This window comes from Carlito syrichta, unplaced genomic scaffold, assembly GCF_000164805.1.
Source record: "Carlito syrichta isolate Samal-C Ts95f unplaced genomic scaffold, Tarsius_syrichta-2.0.1 Scaffold137413, whole genome shotgun sequence".
Taxonomy (NCBI): domain Eukaryota; kingdom Metazoa; phylum Chordata; class Mammalia; order Primates; family Tarsiidae; genus Carlito; species Carlito syrichta.
The window spans coordinates 504,136-525,370 of record NW_007081509.1 but is presented as its reverse complement, the minus strand read 5'-3'; the positions used below and the strand labels follow the sequence as shown (position 1 = coordinate 525,370).

The 21,235-nt window shown below is 39.9% G+C and overlaps 1 protein-coding gene across 1 annotated transcript in view; it reads right to left on the bottom strand.

Annotated features, from left to right (window-relative positions):
• Positions 1–18,856, bottom strand: part of ALKAL2 (ALK and LTK ligand 2) — a 31,005-nt gene extending 12,149 nt beyond the window's left edge. The window contains exons 1-2 of the mRNA XM_008049814.1: positions 18,785–18,856; positions 14,385–14,448 (exon numbers count right to left, since the gene is read on the bottom strand). Of these exons, the coding sequence (XP_008048005.1) occupies positions 14,385–14,448; positions 18,785–18,856 (136 nt within the window). The remainder of the gene's footprint in view (positions 1–14,384; positions 14,449–18,784) is intronic.
• Positions 18,857–21,235: the final 2,379 nt, after the last annotated feature.

Genomic DNA, 21,235 nt, shown 5'->3' with positions numbered 1-21,235 from the left:
CTCGCCGACCTCCGCTCTGGAGCTGGCTGGACCCTGGGCGGGCTGGCCAGTCGTTTCCCGTGCTCGGAGACGCCCTCGGGAGGTCACTTGCCTCCAAGCTAGTCTTCAGGAAAGTTTGCCTCGTCGGATGCAGTCCAGCACATTCGGGAGAGTTTAAAAATGTGCCTCCCCTACCTATCACCATACAGAAAAGTCAACTCTTAAAAAAAAAAGTGCCCCCTTTAATTTTGTTTTTCTTTATAAGTTGCGTTATCAATCAGTTGCGTACTTTCCCATTTTGTCGGGGCTTTCTGGGCAAGAGCTGGACATCCTCCAAGTCGGCGATCTGATTGGGAAAGGTGTACTTAGCGCAGTGCCAAAAAGGAAGAGCGTGGGGAAGAAATAAAAGCCTCCGCTAGGAACAGGGGCGGTGGCGCCATGGCCGCAGCGCGAGATGCTGCCGGCTGCACGTGGGCGCAGACAATGCCTCAGTGACAGGGGAGACTCCCACACCCCCTGGCTCCTGGTGACTCCCGGCGCACCCTTCAGCTCTCTTTCTCCCAGTCTCTGTCACTGCCTCTGTCTCTGTCTCTCCCTTCACCGGGTCTGTTTCCTCAGAAAGAGAAAATGGGGGGGGGGGGGGGCGTGGTAAATAGAACAGGGTCCTAATGTGAACGTCTAGACCCTCCCCCTTTGGGTATGGGTTATTTCTGCTCTTTTTAAAAGCAAATGGTTCGATTTCACAGTGAGGTGGTTTTGTTTTGTTTTTGAAGGCAATATGACTGCAATGTGAAAGTTTCTTCTAAAACCCACCCAGGAAAAAGTAAAATTTTAGGCGAACAGATCTCAGGCAGGTAAAAATGAGGTATTTTTTCTTTCTTCCTTTTTCTATGTATAAGAAATTTAAGTTCCTCTGGCAGTAGCGACTCCTAGTGATGAAACCGTTTCTATTGCGTCCGGGATCCCTGGGCCCCCCTCCCTGCCCATCTTGTGGCGGCCCCAGCCACAGGTTCCAATGCAACAGAAGCATGTGAATATTTTATTGTAAAATATTTTGGTATAAAACAGTTTTTGAAAGAATCTTCAAAAAGAAAATTTTTTTTTTGGTATTGGCCTAGTCACATATTATCCTCAATTTACTCTTTTAAAGTAGCATTCAATAAAAAGCTACTACATTTGTTCTAAAAAAATACAAATAGGACGTAGGCACACATACAAAGGACGCATTGCTAGTAACTAATATTATCCTTTTTCTTTTGTAGCTTTTAATGGGACAAACAGATTCCTTGAATGACCCCTTTTTACCACCCAAGTGTAGCCAGTACTTCAGCCCAACTCACTAGAAACTTGCATGCATAAACGATAGCCGCAAAACTGTGTTTGGATGGTGTTTGGATTCATGAGATCTTACAATCCTAAAAATAAGGATCAGACAATTCATGTGTTCATTCATTCATTTTTGCAAAGTTCTATGCTAAAATAAAATAAAATATGCTAAAATAAAAAGTTCTATATTAAAAAGGTGTTCCTAGTTTTATATAGACAATTTTCGCAGACGTTTAAAAACTTGATTAAAAGAATGTACTACTGGTGTGCTCATCTTTACTGAACCTTCCAATTAATGGTGGTAGTGTCAGGATGAGCTCCCTGGAGTTTTCCAGTCACCAGAAATGTGCTTACTAGTGGCCCCCTGAAGGGCTCCCTCCAGGACACCCTGATAGGAAATCCGGGTGTAGATTCCTGCATGGCCCTTGGAGTCCATGAATATGAAAACGGCCCTCCCTCTACGCAGCTTTTTCATCCCTTAGATGCTGTATTTTTTACCCACATTTGAAAAAAGTCCTCCAGTAAGTGTACCCACGCAGTTCAAACCCGTGTAGCTCAAGGGTCAATTGTGCTGTGCTCATCATCAATACAGTCTGATCTGCTAAATTCATTGCTGTGCTGGTTAATGCAAAGCAGAGCGGGAACATGTTCCTGTGAACATGTGAAATTGTGCTAAGTCTTTTAGTCTCTCCATTTATTTTTGTGTAAAATGAGGTGGTTGGACTAGATGGTCTCTGAAACCTAAAACTACATAATTTTTGTTACTCAAAAAGTCTGAAAAAAAATCAGTGTTTTCTACAAAAAGCTGAAGATAATTCACTTTTAGTCATCCCTGTGAGTTTCACCATCTAGTTTCAGGCAAGAACAGGTGATGTATTTGTATGTAATAATGATTATTTCCTGTAGTAAGTGAACAACTTTCTGCTGTCAAGAGTCCAAGAAGCCAAAAGAGACGAGATAAAATTAGCAACAAACTATATTCTAAGATTCATGTGTTCATGAAAATAATGCTGACAAAAAATAATGATTTATTTTTTAGATTTGATTTAACTTGGTTTTCTGTTTGAGAAAACCATGTTGGATCATAGGAAGAATACTGAGCAGAGCAAAAAATTGTATTTAATCCACTCTTACAGTACTGTATATCAGCGTTACAAAATGGGCAAGTTATTTTCTCAATTTATAAACTGTATAAAGTTCAATTGTATAAAGTTCCAGTGTTTCTCTTCTCTCCAAAAAGTATATATTTAATTTTAGATGAATATTAACTGCTTTTAAATACTTCTAAAACAGATATATGTTTACAACATATTTTATTTTATTTGTTTATTTTTATTTTTAGAGTTTTGGGGTACAAGTGAGGATTTACTATATAAGTAAGTTGCATGCATGTGAAGTTTGGGCTTCTAGCAGGCCCTTTCTCCCCCTGGTAGTGGACCTGGTGCCCAGTGTGTTGCCACGTTCCCACCCACCCCCCGCCATCTGTCCTTCCTCCCTCGACTAACAGTCCAGCATCTTCTGATCCCACCGTCACTCATGTGACCAGTGATCAGGACTCGCTTACAAGTGAGAACATGCGGTATTCAGTTCTTTATTTCTGTGATAGTTCACTTAGTAGGATGATCTGTATTCATGTCACTGCAAAGGCCATGAGTTTGCTCTTCTTTATGGATGAGTAATATTCCATTGTGTATATGTACCACATTTGCTTTATCCAGTCCACTTTCAGTGGGCATCTGGGTTGGTTCCATATTTTTGCTATTGTGAAAAGTGCTTCAATGAACATGTGTGTGCAGGTATCTTTTTTGGTAGAGCTATTTATGTTCTTCTGGGTATATTCCCAGGAGAGGGATTGTTGGATTGTATGGAAGCTCAATTTTTAGTTATCTGATAAATTATCACACTGCTTTCCACAAAGGTTGAATTCGCTTACATTCCCATCAATGATATAGAAGCGTTCCTTTTTCCCCTCAGTCATGCCAATACCTGTTGTTTTTGATCTTTTAATGATAACCATCCTTACCGGTGTTAGTTGGTAAGGCATTGTAGTTTTGATTTGTATTTCTCTGATGATTAGTGAGGCTGAACATTTTTTTATATGTTTGTTGATTGCTTGAATATCTTCCTTTGAAAAGTGTCTGTTCATGTCCTTTGCCCACTTTGTAATGGGATTGTTTGTTTTTCCTTTCAGTTTGTTTGAGTTCCTTATAGATCCTGGATGTTAAGCCTTTGTCAGATGCATAGCTTGGAAATATTTTTTCCCGTTCCATAGTTTTGCTCTCTTGTTGGTTTCTTTTGCTGTGTGAAAATCTTTCAGTTTAATCAGATTCCACCTGACAATCTTAGCGTTTGTTGCATTTGCTTTTGAGGACTTTGTCATTAACTCATTGTCTACTCCAATGTCCAGTAGGGTGTTCCCTAAGTTTTCTTCTAAGATTCTTATAATTTGAGTTTTCACATTTAAGTCCTTGATCCATTTTGAGTTAATTTTTGTATATGGTGATAGGTAGGGGTCCAGTTTCAATCTTCTACATGTGGTTAGCCAGTCTTCTCAGCACCTTTTGCTAAACATGGTTTCCTTTCTTCACTGTTTGTTTTTGTCTACTTTGTCAAAGATGAGTTGGTTGAAGGTCCATGATTTATTTCCAGATTCTCTGTCCTGTTCCGTTCCTGTACCAGTACCATGCTGTTTTGTCACTGTAGCCTTGAATAAATTTTAAAGTCTGGAAATGTGATGCCTCCAGCTTTGTTCCATTTGCTGAAGATTGCTTTAGCTGGCTCTTTTTTGCTTCCGTATGAATTTCTGTACTGTCTTTTCTAAGTCTATGAGAAATGATGTTGGCAATGTGATAGGAATTACATTGAAACTGTAGATTGCCTTGGGTAGAATGGATTCTTCCAATTCATGAGCACAGGGTGTTTTTCCATTTGTTTGTGTTATCCTAATGACATATTTTTAAATGAAGTGTTATACTTATTCAACTATTATGCTTATCATTTAACAATCTAAGCTCATATTAAAGAGAAAAATAATCACCTTTGATAAAAGATAGCATTATGCACTTTAAAGAAATATTGCTTAAAAACATGGAACCAAATGTGCTACCCACCGAATCTGGACTGTATAAATAAAATTGTGTGATACATATACATAATGGAATATTACACAGCCATAAAGAAGGACAAACATATGGACTTCACTGCAACTTGGATGGATTTAGAGTCTATAATACTCAGTGATCTATCAGAGAAACAAAGAACAGAGTACCACATGTTTTCACTCATAAGCGGACCCTGAACATTTACCATAATACTGTAAGAAAGGGATTGGCAGTAGTGGAATACTGCTGGGGTGCAGGGGGAGGGGGAGAGGCACAACACCAGTAAGCATACCTGATCTCAAACCAGGCAAAGTGGGGACCAAAGGGAGGCCCAAACTTTACCTGTACAATGTACACTTATATACTTAATCCTGAATTGTACCCCACAGCTTTAAAATAAAATATTTTTTAAAAACATTGCTTAATATTTAACCAGTTCTGTTATTTTTACTATCAGTATGCTATTAGTATGCTAGTAATGTACTAAAAACTGTATAAAGCATTTAGGAAGACAAGATTTCTAACAACACCAGTTTTCCTGGTATAAATGGAATAAATGTGACTCCTTATGAGTGATGATGTGTGCATGATCTCTCGCAGTCTAGTCTAGATCATTGAAGCACATCTTTCTACCTAATCCTGTCTGTCTTATAGAGGAAGAATCCCTTCTCATCCTTTGGTACCACCTCTGCATGGGCAAAACCACAGTGCATACATTTTTCAGAAGAGATATGAGCCAAAAATTTTGCATAGAATGTTGGGATACTTGATAGCATGATTGCTTTTTGTTTTTTTGTTCCCTCAATTTTCTTATCCCATGGCCAAGATTAAAGAGTACTTTTCATGGGGAAAACTTGAGGAAAGTGTGAAATTTACTTTGTTCTTTCAAATTGGATTTCAATCCAGCTAGAGAAAAGGTCTTGAGACACCTTGACACTTACTTGTCCTTTGGAAGAACTGATATAGCATCTTTTGTTGGCAGCAGTGAGAATAAATTTGGACCTGTACATCCATAATCAACATGGTTTTAAAAAGCCCTCCTATTTGGTATAAAGACCATATGAACAAGTCAAACTCATCCATGAGAACGTTTTAACAAAATATAATCATAGATGCTGTGGAACAACATGATATGCCATATATTTTCTGCAGGAGATCAAATATGCTTATCAGAAGAGACACATGCAGTGATCTGGAGGTCTTGTAGAGGCATCCAAAGCACCACAAAGGTGCCATTTACTAAAGCAAGTGTTCTGTTGTTGTTTTGTTTTGTTTTAGGATAAGCTAACCATTCTGGCCAAGAAGCCATCCATTGTAGGAACTTCATGTAATAACGTCTTATCTCTCTACAGTCACAGTCTAAGCCTTGGTGGGAGTGGTGTTGCACACAGCCATTCCAAATTTGCCCTTCTCAGGACCTGTAAACTTCCACTGGATCCTTTACGTGTGGCCTGAGCAGGAGTGACGAGGGAGTGGCTGAGCCTGAGTGGGAAGGGTCAGGGCCTGTCCTGGAGGTGCGCACATCCCTTCTGGCCTATCCCATGGATCGGGACATAGTCAGTTGCTCTTTCACATTTATTTTTTATTTTTTGTATTTTCAATTCAAGGAGCACAAGCAATGTTTGTCACATGAACAGATTACATATTGGTGGGGATTGGGCTTCAGGTGACCCATTCCCTAGATAGTGAACACTGTACCCCATAGGTAACTTCCGAAACTTCACCTCCTCCCACCTCCCCATTTTAATGTTCCCAGCGCTATTATTTCCATCTTTGTGGTCATTTAGCTCCCACATAGAAGTGAGAACATGCAGTGTTTGATATTCTGTTTCTGAGTTACTTCACTCAGGATGATGTTCTCCTGCTCCATCCATGTTGCTGCAAAGGACATGATTTCATTATTATTTTGTGGCTGCATAGTACTATGAGCTGTGACTACACCACATTTTCTTTATGCAGTCAATCGTTGATGGGCACTTAGGTTAGTTCTATGACTGTTTCACAATGGGTAGATGTAAAGCCAATGTGAAGGAGAGGAATATGCTTTCTACAGAAAACTAATGCTTGGACTCTCTCGGGTCTGCATGGTGACACTTGGCTTCACACGTGTGACTTCCATAATGGGGGTTGCACTGCGGTCCCTCTTTCCTTGAGGAGTGCAACAGGTCCTGGGTAGTGAATGCTGATGCCACACAGGACCACTGGCCACCACATACACTTTCTTTAAAAAGAAAAAAGAAAATTAATGTTTGTTATGATTTTTTTAATCTTAAGCAATTCAGAAAGAAACTATTCCCAAGTCCTGGCCAAGAGTCTGGGGCCCTGGCCTAACTTGTGGGCAATAGGCAGAGAGGAGTGTGTACCAGCAGATAATCTTCCTGTAGGAGAGACTGTGGCTGCTTTCCCCAGTGTTCCTTCTCTGCTGCACAGAGTCGTAGGGCCCAGTAACTCAGGACAGAAGGGAGGTGCTGCAGCCTTGGTCAATTCCAGCTAGAGGCTTACTCCAGTCATTGTGAGTTGTTCATAAATTCTTGCTTCCAGGACTTTTACTCAAGCTGCTCTTTTTGTCCAGGACACTTTACTTTCCTTCATTCTACTGCTTGCTTCACTGACCAACTCATCCCTGTTCTCACCTTGGACACTGGACCTCCTGGGAAATTTTTCCTGACCTTCTCAAGGCTGGGTACTTCTTGCCTCCTGTACTTCTCTCCATCATGGTGTCAACCCCATTTGTTCTATTTCATTTTCTGGCACATCCTAGGCTACTTATCTGCATCTTCTCTGTGACTATTATATTCTTCCAGCCAGGGATGCTTCTTGTTCATTATTGTATCACCAATTCTTAGTTTAGTGTAGGAGACATAATATGCACAGAGTAAATCTTTTGGAAAAAATAAATGAAAAGATCCTTACAAGTCATTATTTAAACAAATACTTATCAATTTTTTTTATTTTCTATGAAAACTAGTGTTGTAGAATTACAAAGAGAATTTGAACATGGACCATCTCTTTAAAAGGCATATGAATATGTAATAAATATATGATCAATAGATTGTTAATTATAGAAGATGATATCTCAGAACTATCTTGGATCTTTGTAGGAAAAGTGATATTTGAAATGCCCTGAGTGTTGTGTAGGAATTGCTCATGGTGGCATGGCAGGGGTGGGAGTGGTGGTGCCTCCTAGACAGAGAGAAACGCATCTGCAAACTACCAGGGAGGGAAGGGGAACCTCTGAACATCAGCAAATCTTCTGGGAAGGCTGGGCTTAGGAAAGGGACTTGGGGAGGAGCAGATAGAGGGCAACTCCCTAAACACTTTTTTTCCAGAATGAAGCAGAGTAGAGTGAAGGGACATGGACTTCAAAGCTGTAGACAAGGGCTGGAGTTCTGATTCTGGCCCCATCTGCGTGACTTGGGTAAGACTGTCTCTTTGAACCCAGTTTTTTGTGTCTAAAAGGGAAGTGATGAGAGTACATAATACCTCAGAGGTTTTGTGAACATTAAATGAGATAAAGTATGTTAGTTTTTAGTACTGTTTATACAAATTTAGAAGGAACTAATCAGTAATTGCCAATTATTAATAAGTCCTTAAAGTGTCTGCTGTCATAATGGTCTCTATTTTTCTATATTTAATTTTTTGCAATATGACATGAAAGAGCACATCATCCGAATTCTAGCAAATGTCTGGGACATCAGAATTTTGTGATTTTTTTCACAGCTGCATAGAAAATCTGTAGTTAGAAAGTGGACTGAATATTCCAAATTAGTATGTCTCTGTGTGACTGGCCAGCACCCAGACCGGTGAGTGCGAACTCAGACCAGTAGAGGGGGATTCAGAACAGCGGATACATTGCTGCCATCCAAGGTACCATGTGTGTGCTGTTAGGGTATTCTAGGAATATGAATTCATAAGAGCAGTCTACTTTTTACTTATTTGACCCTTCCTTGTAATCATGGAGACATTTGGACATGGCCACATTGCTTTCTATGATGTTTTTGCCATGGTTATAATGGAGTTCATTGTACAAAAAGTGTTCGGGATACTGTCTTAGTCTATGAGGGCGGCTATAGCAAAATGCTATACACTGGGTGGCCTATCAACAACAGAAACATTCCTCACAGTTCTGGAGGCTAGAAGTACAAGATCTAGGTGCTGGCAGACTTGGCATCTGGTGAAGACCAGCTTCCTCATAGACAGTACCTGCTTGCTGTGCCCTCACATGGTAGGAGGGCTGAGGAAGCTTTCTACAGTACCTTTATATGGGCAATATAACCATGAGGTTTCCACCCTCATGCCCTTGTCATCTCCCAAAGGCACTACCCCCTAAGACCATCACACTGGGGCTTACACTTCAACATACGCGTTTTGGGGAGACACCAACATTCAGACAGTAGCAGTTACTCAGCATCAGTCAAATACAGGCTTCTTTTTGGTCCTGGGAGAACTCAGAGTTTAAAAGTGCACCAAACAGAAACAGTTCTACACCTCCACTAAGGAAGGGAGAATTTACATATCCCAGGACCACCTGTTTAAGTCCTCAGGCGCTCAGGAGATAAACATTTCTGCCCGCCAGAAACTCGCATTGTTTGGTGACAGGCATGTCACATGTGTTTGCGCATTTGTGGACTCTGTCTGGTGTGTGATGTGTGGGGCTAGGAGCGGTGGCTTCAGAGAGGCTGCTTCCTTAGGACTGGCTTATGGATAAAGAGAAGGGGAAGAGCATATGCGAAGGATGACAGATCACAGTGTGTTTGGAAGAGGTGAGGCGTGCCCTTCTGGAGCAGAGAAGTGGTTGTTCCAAATGCCACCCTAAGTTCTATGAACTTTATCTTACGGTATGGGATAAATGATAATGAGTTTTGAGTTGGGGGTGGAGCTTGACATGACCAGATTTATGCTTTATGGAGGCAGACATGGAACATGAACTGAAAGGGCCTGGGCTAGTACAGGCCCATCAGCAAGGGGCTTTCCATTCCTCCCACCTTTCTTCCCTCCCTCCCTCTCTCCTTTGTTCAGCCAATGTCATCACTTAGCAGAGCTGCCCAGTGTTCAGTGTGTCAAGGGCTACAGCTGCTGCACACATAACAGTCCACACCTTCATGAATGTCTTGTTCCAGAAGGTAAGCAACAGCAAGGAAATAACTAAGTAAAATAATAGGAAGTTATAAAAAGTGCAAGGAGGAAAGAAGGAAAAACGAGGAACAAAAAAAATGCTGAGATAAAAATGAGATGATGCGGGTGCAGGGGACCTTCATTTGATAGGATGATTGGAGAAGTCCTCTCTGAAGAGCTGATGTTTGAACTTGTTAATGAAAGATGCAAAACTCCATAAAATACATAAGAGGTCTTATACTGAGCCAAATGTGAATTACTTAGGCTCTAGGTACTGTCTCAAGAGGTCCTGAGAACGTGTGCCTGAGGTGATTGAATTGCAGTTTAGTTGTATACATCTTAGGAAGGCAGAGGCTACAGAATCCATAATTAATACATGGGAGATTTACGTTGGTTTGCCTCAAGAAGGCAGGTCATCTGCAAACAGCAGGGAGTGGGGGATTGCAGGTCAGAGGTGGACTCAGATTTGCTCTAAGAAATGTTGAAATCAGTAAAAGAAATGTTACATTGGGACAGCTTGAGGAATTATGAGGAAGTCAGATTTCTTGATATGTAGATGAAGCCTCATAGGTGGCAGCCCTGACACAAGACAGCCAATATCTGGCTCCTTTGTGGATCCCTGGGAGGGAGAGTCTACACAGATGCAAATTTCCCCAAGAGATGGCTCTGTGGAGTCATAAACCATTTTTTATTTCCTCCTGTATCTGTGTGATGTTATGCCAGAGTCAGGTTGGGAAATGAGCCACATTATATTGGGCCAATAAAAAAATAAAATGAATAAGTAAAAAACTAATCTGATGAGAATCCCCAGGCCCTTTAGGAATTTTCCAAGACAGAGGGGAAAAAGGTCCGTGTTTAGCCCTCCAGCTGAAACCTAAGAGTTCTTCTGCAGTCATATAGGTGGCAAAAGGAGAAATCTCAACACTGGGGCATGGAGATGAGGCTGGAGAGTAAAGAAAGTCTTGACTATCTTTCTAAAAGTTGTTTCATCCTAAGATTAGCATTCCTATTGATGTATCTTTTTATAAGAGCATTTAAAAGTACAGTCGAAAAAAACATTAACTTGAGCTCAGAACTACTTACAGTCTGCATGGAAGTCATGCATTCATTCAGCAGATGTCACATGCCCACCACATGCTGAGCATAGTTCTGGGTGGGGTAAGCATACATACTGCAGTGAGCTGAGTTCCCATTACTCGGCTTATTTAAGTTGTAACTGTAGACTACATGGAAAAAGAAATAGACAATTTATAAACACCAATAGAATACAAAAGAAGCTTTTAATACAAGCAGAATACCTTACTCTACTTTGCCTGGGGACTGAGGATGACAGTTGTTCAGCCAGACCTTTTTTGCGGCTGTACCTGAGGACAGGAGTACCTCTCAGAGGTGACCCCATGCTGAAGACCAGGTGTGCTCTCCTCACCATGCACGGGCGGGTGCCTGGCACAGTGTAGGCTTGGACGTGTGCAAGACTCAGGGCTTCGTGCGATGGGGAGGATATACAGGGTATACAGAGCTCAGCATTCTTGTTGTCAGAAAGTCCCTGGGTGGCAGTTGCAGCAAGACGTACTGCTTGTTCGCTTTGATAGGAACCTCAAGGCAGCTCCAAATAATCTGAATTTGCTCTGTCATCTCTCAGGTTGTTGTTAATATGTGCATGAATAATTCCTCACAGATATTCCTGGACCTTTTAATGTCTCTGCCTCTTCTTCTGGCAATGAGTTCTTTAAGTTTACTTTTCATTCTATAAAATATTTTCTTTAATTTGTCCTCAGAACAGTAAGACATGCTTGAGCATGTCTCTGGGATTTTATCTTTGTCCTTATGTGCTGTAATCCAGCACAAAATTCTAGAGAAAGCAGCAAGGTGTGTTAGCTTCAGAGTGAAGGAAAAGACATTCTCCCTCCTCAAAACGAATGCATGTCCTCTTTTATCTTAAATTGTGGTAACAATTAACTATATTACATATTAATTAAATTTAATATAATTATATCAAATATAATTGTATATAATTAAATTATCTTTAGTTGTATATGTTATATACATATCATAAAATTTACCATCTTAACTATTTAACTAAATGTACAACTCTGACATGAAGTAAATTCACAGTGTTGTATAACCATCACCACCATCCAATTTCAGAACGTTTTCATCACCCTAAACAGAAACTCAGGACCAATTAAATACTAATTCATCATTTCTCCCTTCCCTAATCCTCTGGCAATGCCATTCTACTTATTGCCTCAATGAACTTTTTTCTTTTGTTTAGTAATAGTCTTACTCTGTTGCTCAGGCTTGAATGTAGTGGCATGATCACAGCTCACCACAGCCTGGATCTCCTGGACTCAGGTGATCCTCCTTTCTCAGCCTCCTGAGTAGCTGGGACTACAGGCTCGTGCCTCCACACCCAACTAAATTTTGGATTTTCTGTAGAGACAAGGTCTTGCTATGTTGCCTAGGCTGATCTTGAACTCCTGGGCTAAAGCAGTCCTCCCATCTCAGCCTCCCAAAGTACTGGGATTACAGGCATGAGTCACCACTATGAATTTTCTTAATTGACAAGTAATATTGTATGTATTTATGGAATACAGAGTGATATTTTGATATATGTATAATGATCAAATCAGACATTTCCATCATCTCAAACATTTATCACTTCTTTGTGTTGAAAACATTCAAAATCATCTCTTCTAGCTGTATGGAATTATACAGTCAGTTACTGACTGCAGCCACCCTGCACACAATTGTAATTGTTTTGGGGTGCCAAGGGCTGCAACCATATAAGATGTGAACTTAATTGACAATTGTCATTTACACTGCTCTACCGACTAGTCATTCCCCCCTTTATCTCCCTGTCCTTGGGCTTCCCTATTCACTGAGGCAAAAATATTGAAATTAGTCCAATTAATAATGCTACAATGACCTCTGAGTTTTTGAGTGAAAGGAAGAATCTCATATCTCTCACTTTAAGTCAAAAGTTAGACAATTAAGCTTAGTGAGGAAAGCATGTTAAAACCCAAGATAAGCCAAAAGCTAGGCCCTCTTACACCAAACAGTTAGCTAAGTTGTAAATGCAAAGGAAAAACTTTTTTAAAAATCATTATTTTTAAATTTTTTTTAGAGACAGGGTCTCCCTATGTTGTCCAGGCTGGTCTCAACTCCTGAGCTCACAAGATCCTCCTGCCTCAGCCTCCCAAAGTACTGAGATTATAGGTGTGAGCCACCATACCCAACTCAAAGGAAAAATTTTTGAGTGCTACTCAAAATTTTTTAAAGTGCTTTTCCAGCAAACACATGAATAATGAGAAAGCAGAACAGTCTTATTGCTGATAAGAAGAAAGTTTGAGTGATTTGAGTAGAAGATTAAACCAGCCACAACATTTCCTTAAGCTGAAACCCAAACCAGAGAAAGACCCTAACTCTCTTCAATTTCATGAAGTCTAAGAGAGGTGAGAAAGTTTCTGGAGAAAAGTTGAAAGCTAGCAGAAAAGCTGTTTACAAGACTTAAGAAAAGAAACTGTATCCGTAACATAAACGTACAAAGTGAAGCTGCAAAGCTGGTGGAGAAGCTATAGCCACGTTCTCCAGAAGTTCTAGCTGAAATCATTGATGAAGGTGGTTACACTAAACGACAGATTGATAGTGTAGATAAAACAGCTTTCTAATGGAAGAAGATGCCTTCTAGGACTTTTATAACTCAAGAGGAGAAGTCCATGCCTGACTTCAAAGCTCTAAAGGACAGGCTGACTCTCTTGTTAGCGACTAATGCAGCTAGTGACTTTAAGTTGAAGCCCATTCTTACTGACCATTCTGAACATTGTAGGGCCCATAAGAATTACGCTACATCTGATCTGCTTGTGCTCTAGAAAGGGAACAGCAAAGCCTTGATGATAGCACATCTGTTTACAGCATGATTTACTAGACTACTTTTAAGGCCACTGTTGAGTCTGACTGCTCAGAAGAAAAGATTCCTTTCCAAATAGTACTGCACATTTTGTGGCCCATAGATCAAGGAGTAATTTTGACCTGTGAGTCTTATCATTTAAGAAATACATTTAAAAAGGTTACATCTGCCATAGATAGTGATTCCTCTGGTGGATCTGGACAAAGTAAATTGAAAACTTTCTGGAAAGGATTCACCATTTTAGATGCCATTAAGAACATGATTCATGGGAGAAGGGCAAAATATCAACATTAACAGAAAAGAAATTGATTCCAACCTTCCTGAATTACTTTGAGGAGCTCAAGACTTCCATGGAGGAAGTAACTTCAGATGTAATTGAAATAAGAAGATAACTAGAATTAGAATCGGAGCCTGAAGATATAACTAAATTGCTGTAATCTCATGAAAAAATTTTTAACAGATGAGAAGTTGCTTCTTTTTTTTTTTAACGTACTAATGAAGTTTATTTTTAAAGTAATTTAAGACACAGTGTAAACATACATTAATGATATTGTGGCAATTTAGATTAGGAATAACATGAGGTTATTTACATGGTGACATATATGTGTGTGTGTGTGTATATATATATACACACATACACGAAGTGCAGATAAATACAGAAACATTACAAAATAAACAAAAAATTCAACATGATAATTTACTGACAATCATTTTCATTGTATTTATTATTTAATCTGCTATGTTAATGGTCACAAAGAAGCTCCTAGTTCTGAAATATATCTAAATATTCAACTTTTATATTAACTACAGTACCTCAAATTTTAACAGTATATAAATAACATTCTGAATTTAAAACCCAGGCGTCTTCCCTGCCAAATTCCCTATTTGTAAAGGCTTCAGCTCAGAGTTCAAGAAGGACTCTTAACATCCCAGTCTCCAATGTGCAGTGATACCTTGGATTTTCAGCACAAATCGTGGAGGCAGCGTCCTTAAATCAGTTCCAGTGGGTGTCATTCTCTGCAAAAAGGAGGCAGTTGAGGGAACACTGGCAGCTTCTTAAAGATGATCAAAGAAAGTGGTTTTTTAGTACAGACTCTGCTCCTGGTGAAGATGCTGTGAACGTTGTTGAAATAACAGCCAATAATTTAGATGATTCCATAAATTTAGATGTTAAAGCAGTGGCAGTGTATTGAGAGGACTGGTTAATTTTGAAATAAGTTCCACTGTGGTCAAAATGCTATCAAACAGCATTGCTACAAAGAAATTTTTTTGCAAAAGAGTCAATCAATGCAGCAAACTTCTTTGTTGTCTTATATTCAAAAATTGCTACAACCATCCCAAATTTCAACTTTCAGCCACTATCACCCTGATCACTCAGCAGCCATAACTTTCCGCCAGCAAAAAGATTATGACTCTGTGAAGGAATGTTAGGATTTTTTAGCAAAAAGTTTTTAAATTAAGGTGCGTACTTTTTTTACATAATACCACTGCACACTTTAACAGACTACATTATAGCATAAATATAACTTTTATAGACACCGGGACACAAAAAATTCATGTGGCTGACTTTATTGAGACATTAGCTTTGTTGTGGTGGCCTGGATTTAAACCTGTAATGTCTATGAGGTATGCCTGTATATTGTTTTTATTTTATGTATGATTATTACTTCATATTTTAAAAGCACACATTGGAAAGGAATTAATAATGATCAATTCTAATACTGTTACATTAAAAGTTTGAACAATGTCTTGCATAAGTAGGGTTTTGGCAAATGGCAATGGATGATTATTGCTTTCTCCAGAGTGGGAACATTTAAATTTAAGAGATTTCAACTTTAAAAGGAATACTTTATTTTAAAACCTATATCTTTACATTTCTGTAACTTTACTAAGATTAAAATTTATTTTATTTGTCTTACACATTTTATAATTGATTCTATAATGCACTTACATTATAAAATAACTATACATATATAGCAGAAAGTAAATGCAGCATGCACTATTCAGAATCTTTGATAACTGACTTTTTTTAGATTGGGCCCTTACTCAGTGTTAGCAACAACCATGATGTTAATAAGGATGTAACCAGACTTTTTTTGAGTTGGAGTCTCACTCTGTAGCCCAGGCTGGATTGTAGTGGCACCTCACAGCCACCGCAGCCTTGACCCGCTTGCTGGCTTAACGCTATCCTTCCACCTCAGCCTTCCGAGTAGCTGGAACTACAGACGCGTGCCACTGTGCCCGATTTATTTTTTGATTTATTGTAGAGATGAGGCCTTGCCAAGTTGCCCAGACTGGTCTCAAATCCCCGGGCTCAGGCAATCCTCTCGCTTCAGCCAAAGTGCTGGGATTATAGGCGTGAGCCACTGTTCCCAGCTTGGATGTAGACTGAAACAGCTTTTGGAATTGATTGGTGTAATTTTAAAGGCATTTTGAGTAAGCGTCAGCAATAAACAGTTATCAAGGAACTGGGTTTAATAAAATTAATCAATAGCTGTTTAAAATGGTTGACAACTCTTCTTACTACCTATGATTTGTTCTTACTCAAACCTTAATGAATATTTCTAATGCTGAATTACATGTACATACCACAATATAAAGAAGTTCCAGTTTTATTGTTAGCAGGTGGAAGTCACAGAGTCACAGAAAAGAGTGGAAACAAATTTATATCAACTCAAATTCACAGCTTTAATTGGCCCAACTTTTTTCTTGTAACATTTGTATGTACAAGAAGAGAAAGAGCTCGTTACATTGTTTACTTTTATTTGAATCTGTATAATTAGTAGATTTGTGAAAGAATAAATCTCATCGGTAGAGGCTTGGTAATTATAATGTCCTCCATCTTTTGAAATGCAGTCAGTTTTGAGAAACTGTTATAAACGATGTCAATGTCTACTCTACAAAAGGGAAAAACATACAGGCATAAAATGAAAATGGGATCAATCATCCAGATACTTCCAAATGTTTGACATCTGTAGAATTTCCATCTGAACGACTAGCTCAATTTTTTTACAAAGTAATTTTTGAAGAATGGACCTTGAGGATATGCTTGTAATTACATATGTGCATCCTTGAGAAATGTAGATAAAATTTAAGCTGAATTGCATCTTAAGCATGTTAAGGATATTTGTTTTAAGAACTTGTGGTTAATTTATATTTAAACCAAATAAGCACTTTATAAGGAAAATCAATATTCATTTTATTTCTGGTAAACCAAAATTTCTTTGTGTCACTATGTAGAAGGGGAGTTTCAAAACAACTTGTGGATATCTTGAATTATTTTGATTATTTATTTACATTTTTATTTTATTTTACAATAGTTACTTTAGCATTGATATGTAAGTTTTAATGGTTTATCATTAGGATAAAGATATGTTTACTGCTCTAGGATTCAGCATTTTCAGGACTCATTAGTGCTAAGCAGACGTTAGTGAAACTTGAGCTAGAGTTTTGGGAAAATATGTAAAAGTGTCCAAAAAATTGAGCCAGTCATTCACTTTTGTTTTTAGAGAAAGATACATTATTGTTCTCATCATCATCATTACTTTCTAAAACATCTGCTTTGAGGATGGGAGATCATTTTCACATATAAGTATTCATTCTCTCCGTATAGACAGGTTCTTTTCAAAAAATGTTGAAGTATATTGGTCAGATCAAATAGAGTCTCAAAAAAATCTAAACCAACACGCTACACACACATGTACCCCCACACACAAACACACCCATAGACACACCACACATGTACACCACACACACACGAACCACACACGAACCACACACATACACACCACACACACAAACACACCCACACACAACACACACACAAGCACACAACACACATACACACACACCACACACACATACCACGCACATGCACCACACACACACACACACACCACACACACAAATACACCATACACACCCACACGCACACAACACCAAAACACCACACACACACACAAATGCACTCATCACACACATCATACACACATGCACCACTCACACACAAACACCACACAAACACGCACACACAAACCACACAAACACACCATAGACACAAACACACCACACACACCACACACGTGCACCACACGTGCACAAACACGGCACACATTCACACATACCACACACATGCACCATGCATACACATGCACCACACACAAACACACATATAAACATGCTACACACACAAACACACAAGCACACCATACAAACACACACACCACACACACCACACATAGATACATATGCACCACACACATATACACACACATACACACTACACACACATACACACTACACACACATACACACACGCACACCACACACACCACATACACATGCACACACCACACCACCCTCATCGGCACTACACACATGCACCACATACACAAAAGCACACCACACACAAACACACCACACACATGCACACACACCACATACACACCACACATACACACACATGCACACACACCACACATGCACCATACATACACAATCACCCACACACACCATGCACAAGCACACTACATACGTACCACACACGCTTGCACCATACACACACAAACACACCGCACACATACACATAAACACACATGCACAACACACACACATGCACCACACACCACAAATGCACCACACACAAGCACACCACACACATGCAAACACACACAAACACATATACACATATACCCACCCACATAGACATGCACACATGCAAATATATACCCTGATTTCTCTCACTTAGAGGATGTTTTTTTGAGACTGTCCCTACACTTTCAGTGTCTACCCTGGTATTGGCTATGTCCTTTGGGACCTTGCTCTGCAGAGTTTGGTTCAAGGTCAGCTTGACACCCCATGGACGCTTCTCCATCTCCCACCCCACTCCAAACATACTTAGTGAATAGAAACCGGCTTTTTTTGAGTCAGAGTCTCACTCTGTCGCTGAAGTGCAGTTGCATGGCCATGGCTTACCACAGCGGCAACCTCCTGGGTTCAGGTGATCCTCCCACATCAGACTCCTGAGTGCTGGTACTACAGCCATGCCCTGCCACACCCGGCTAATTTTTTGTCTTGTATTTTGGTAGAGGCGAGGTCTTGCTATGTTGCTCAGGCTGGTCTCAGACTCCTGGCCTCAAGTAATCCTCCTGCCTCAGGCTCCCAAAGTGCTGGAATTACAGACGTGCACCGCTGTGCCTGGCTGGAAACTGACTTTTAATAAGATCCCTAAGCGATTCATGTGCATATTAAAGGTTAGAAGTGCTAATTCAGACTATATTAAATAGGTTAGATTGTTATAGAGTATCTACTAGTTTCTGGATATAAAAAAGATTTAGCTCCTCGCATCACTCACCCTCTCTCTTTCCTCTGTCCCACCAGTGCCAACTGTGATTATTTCTCCATTTCTTTGCTTGTGCATTGTCATATTGGCAATTCCACGATACAAGCACCTTACGCTTACATTCATCATACGTCAGGTTACCTGACCTTCTACTCTGTAAGCACCTCTTTTATTCCTTTTTCCTCTTTTCTCTTCCCATTTCTGCAAATGGAGAAATAATCTGGGCTTCTGTATTTTTATTTTTAATGTTGATAACATATATTCTCTTCAAACCACAAATAAGTCTATCATGCTCAGGCCACAGCCAACTTAACATCTGAAATTGAATGATGTCTGTAACAAGTAGCAGGAAACTCAATGGTGGCTTGAAATAGACATGTCCAATACAGGTGTGCACAGCATATACACATGTAAGCAGGGGGTTGTTGGCATCTGGAGCTGCTCGGTGGTTCATCAAGGCCAGGGCAGCCTGGCTATTCTGCGGGACATTCCTTCACACTCACAGGGTCTCCTTGGACTGTGGGCTTAGTTTTTTCTCACATTCGGGTAGAGAGACTTCACTTTTCTTCTCAAGCAGGGTCCGATCCATGCCATGGGCCAGGGTCTTCAACATACATCATTTTCCTCTTTGGGATTCGGAGACGTGTTGTGTGTTGTTCTTCCCATTCCTACTCCACCAACACACTTGGGATGTATTTCCTGGAAGTTAAATGTGTCTTTTAAGCTTATAGGTTTGTGGGTTGGAAGAACCACACCTGGTCTTTGTGGGGAGCACTTCCCATCATCTGAAATCCTGGAACTGGAGCTGAAAGCATTAGGTGGGTGACTTGGTAAAAATTCTGTGAAGTATTGATGAGGAATGTGAGTGAATGTTGGTCTGTCAATAAGCGGCACCACACCAGAGATGGCTACGTGCCTGCTCTGTCCTTTGTTGCTAGAATAATTAGGGAAGGATTTAATAATATGGATAGGCTATGGGGAAACACTGGGCGATTGTGATGCCCGGGGGCTCCTCCCACTTCTAGACCCAAAGCAATAGGGTAGAGAGCAGTGAAGAGGAACGATCTTCAGTGGAGAGACAAATCAGCTCAGTGACTCTTGAAAAAGCAGCAGGGGAAAGAGAAGCATAGTTTCCTCCCTCCCTCCAAGGCTCTGCTGGGTTCATGTTGGCTGGACCTCACTGGAGAAGTTTGGGAAGCTGAAGGTCCTTTACGTTTAACCTAGAGAAGAAAGCCCAGGGGCCCTTATAGGGGCCATCTGCACGTCAAACAGGAGGTGTGTGGCACACCTGCCTGATGATTGCTTCCTCACACATGGAAACTCAGTTTTGAGGCGATGGCAGTCTTTGGGCAGCTGCACACACGAGCTCTTGTCTTACAAGCAAGAGCCACCTTGAAACCATTAAGACAACAGCTCATCCCAAGACATACGAAGCAGTGAATGCCGGGGTTCTGATGAATTGTGAACTTGCTGTTTCAGAGCTAGATTTTCTAACTTCACCAACCAATTTTAGCAGACAGCTGGTTTTATGCAAAAAAAAAAAAAAAAAAAATATATATATATATATTTATATATATTTAGTCAAGCCACTGCAAGTTGGGTTTCCTAGTCCATATCACAAACTCCATCCTAAAAAACACTACTTTAAGCTATCAGAGAACCAACCTTCAAATCAATCGATAGCTGTCACTTAGGGCTGTTACTGTAAGTATGAATCTAGGTTGTGGTCTATGAAAATGACAACTTACTCATGCTTTGTATGAATTTGAATCTAGGTTCCTATCTTTAGAAATGACAACTTTCTCTTATCTTTTATGTCTTTCATCAAGAGCCAAAACATCTTCATTTTATAGACATCAGGGTTATTTTGTGCTTGAACGTCCTTGTGTAAAAAAAAAAAAATCTCCATTTGTTTATCTTACTGTCAAATTAATTGATATGATCATGGAACATTGCACTGGAATTAAAGCTGGGGTTGCAGGAATTCCAGGAAGTCTGTGGCTGAAAGGGGAGTTTGAGCATTTGGGATCACATTTCTAACCCTCACATAATCTGCAACAACCTGTTTTCATTTTCAAATTGGGCTTCTATTTAATATTACACTTAGAAAGAAGAGTTTCACTGCTTAAAAAAAGATTTAATGATCTATTCTCATGCTCCCAGATAAGTTAAATTACTTAAGATGGCACAGTTTACTAAGTAGCAGAGTCAAGGCTTTCGTTTCTTATGCTGGCTTCTTAAGGTGACTATGGAAATAAGATATACAGGCTGATTTTAGAAAAATACGACTGATTTTAGAAAAAGACCGAGGGTTGGATATCTGAGTGGATAAGGATGCTCTTGGGGGGACCAGCTGGGTAAAGAAAGATGAGTGAGGGGTTGGTCGCTTTTTCTGGCCTTTTGGAAAAGCAATGGAAGGAAAAGGTGAAGGCCTAAACCACCACAGACAAGCCTCTGCAGGCC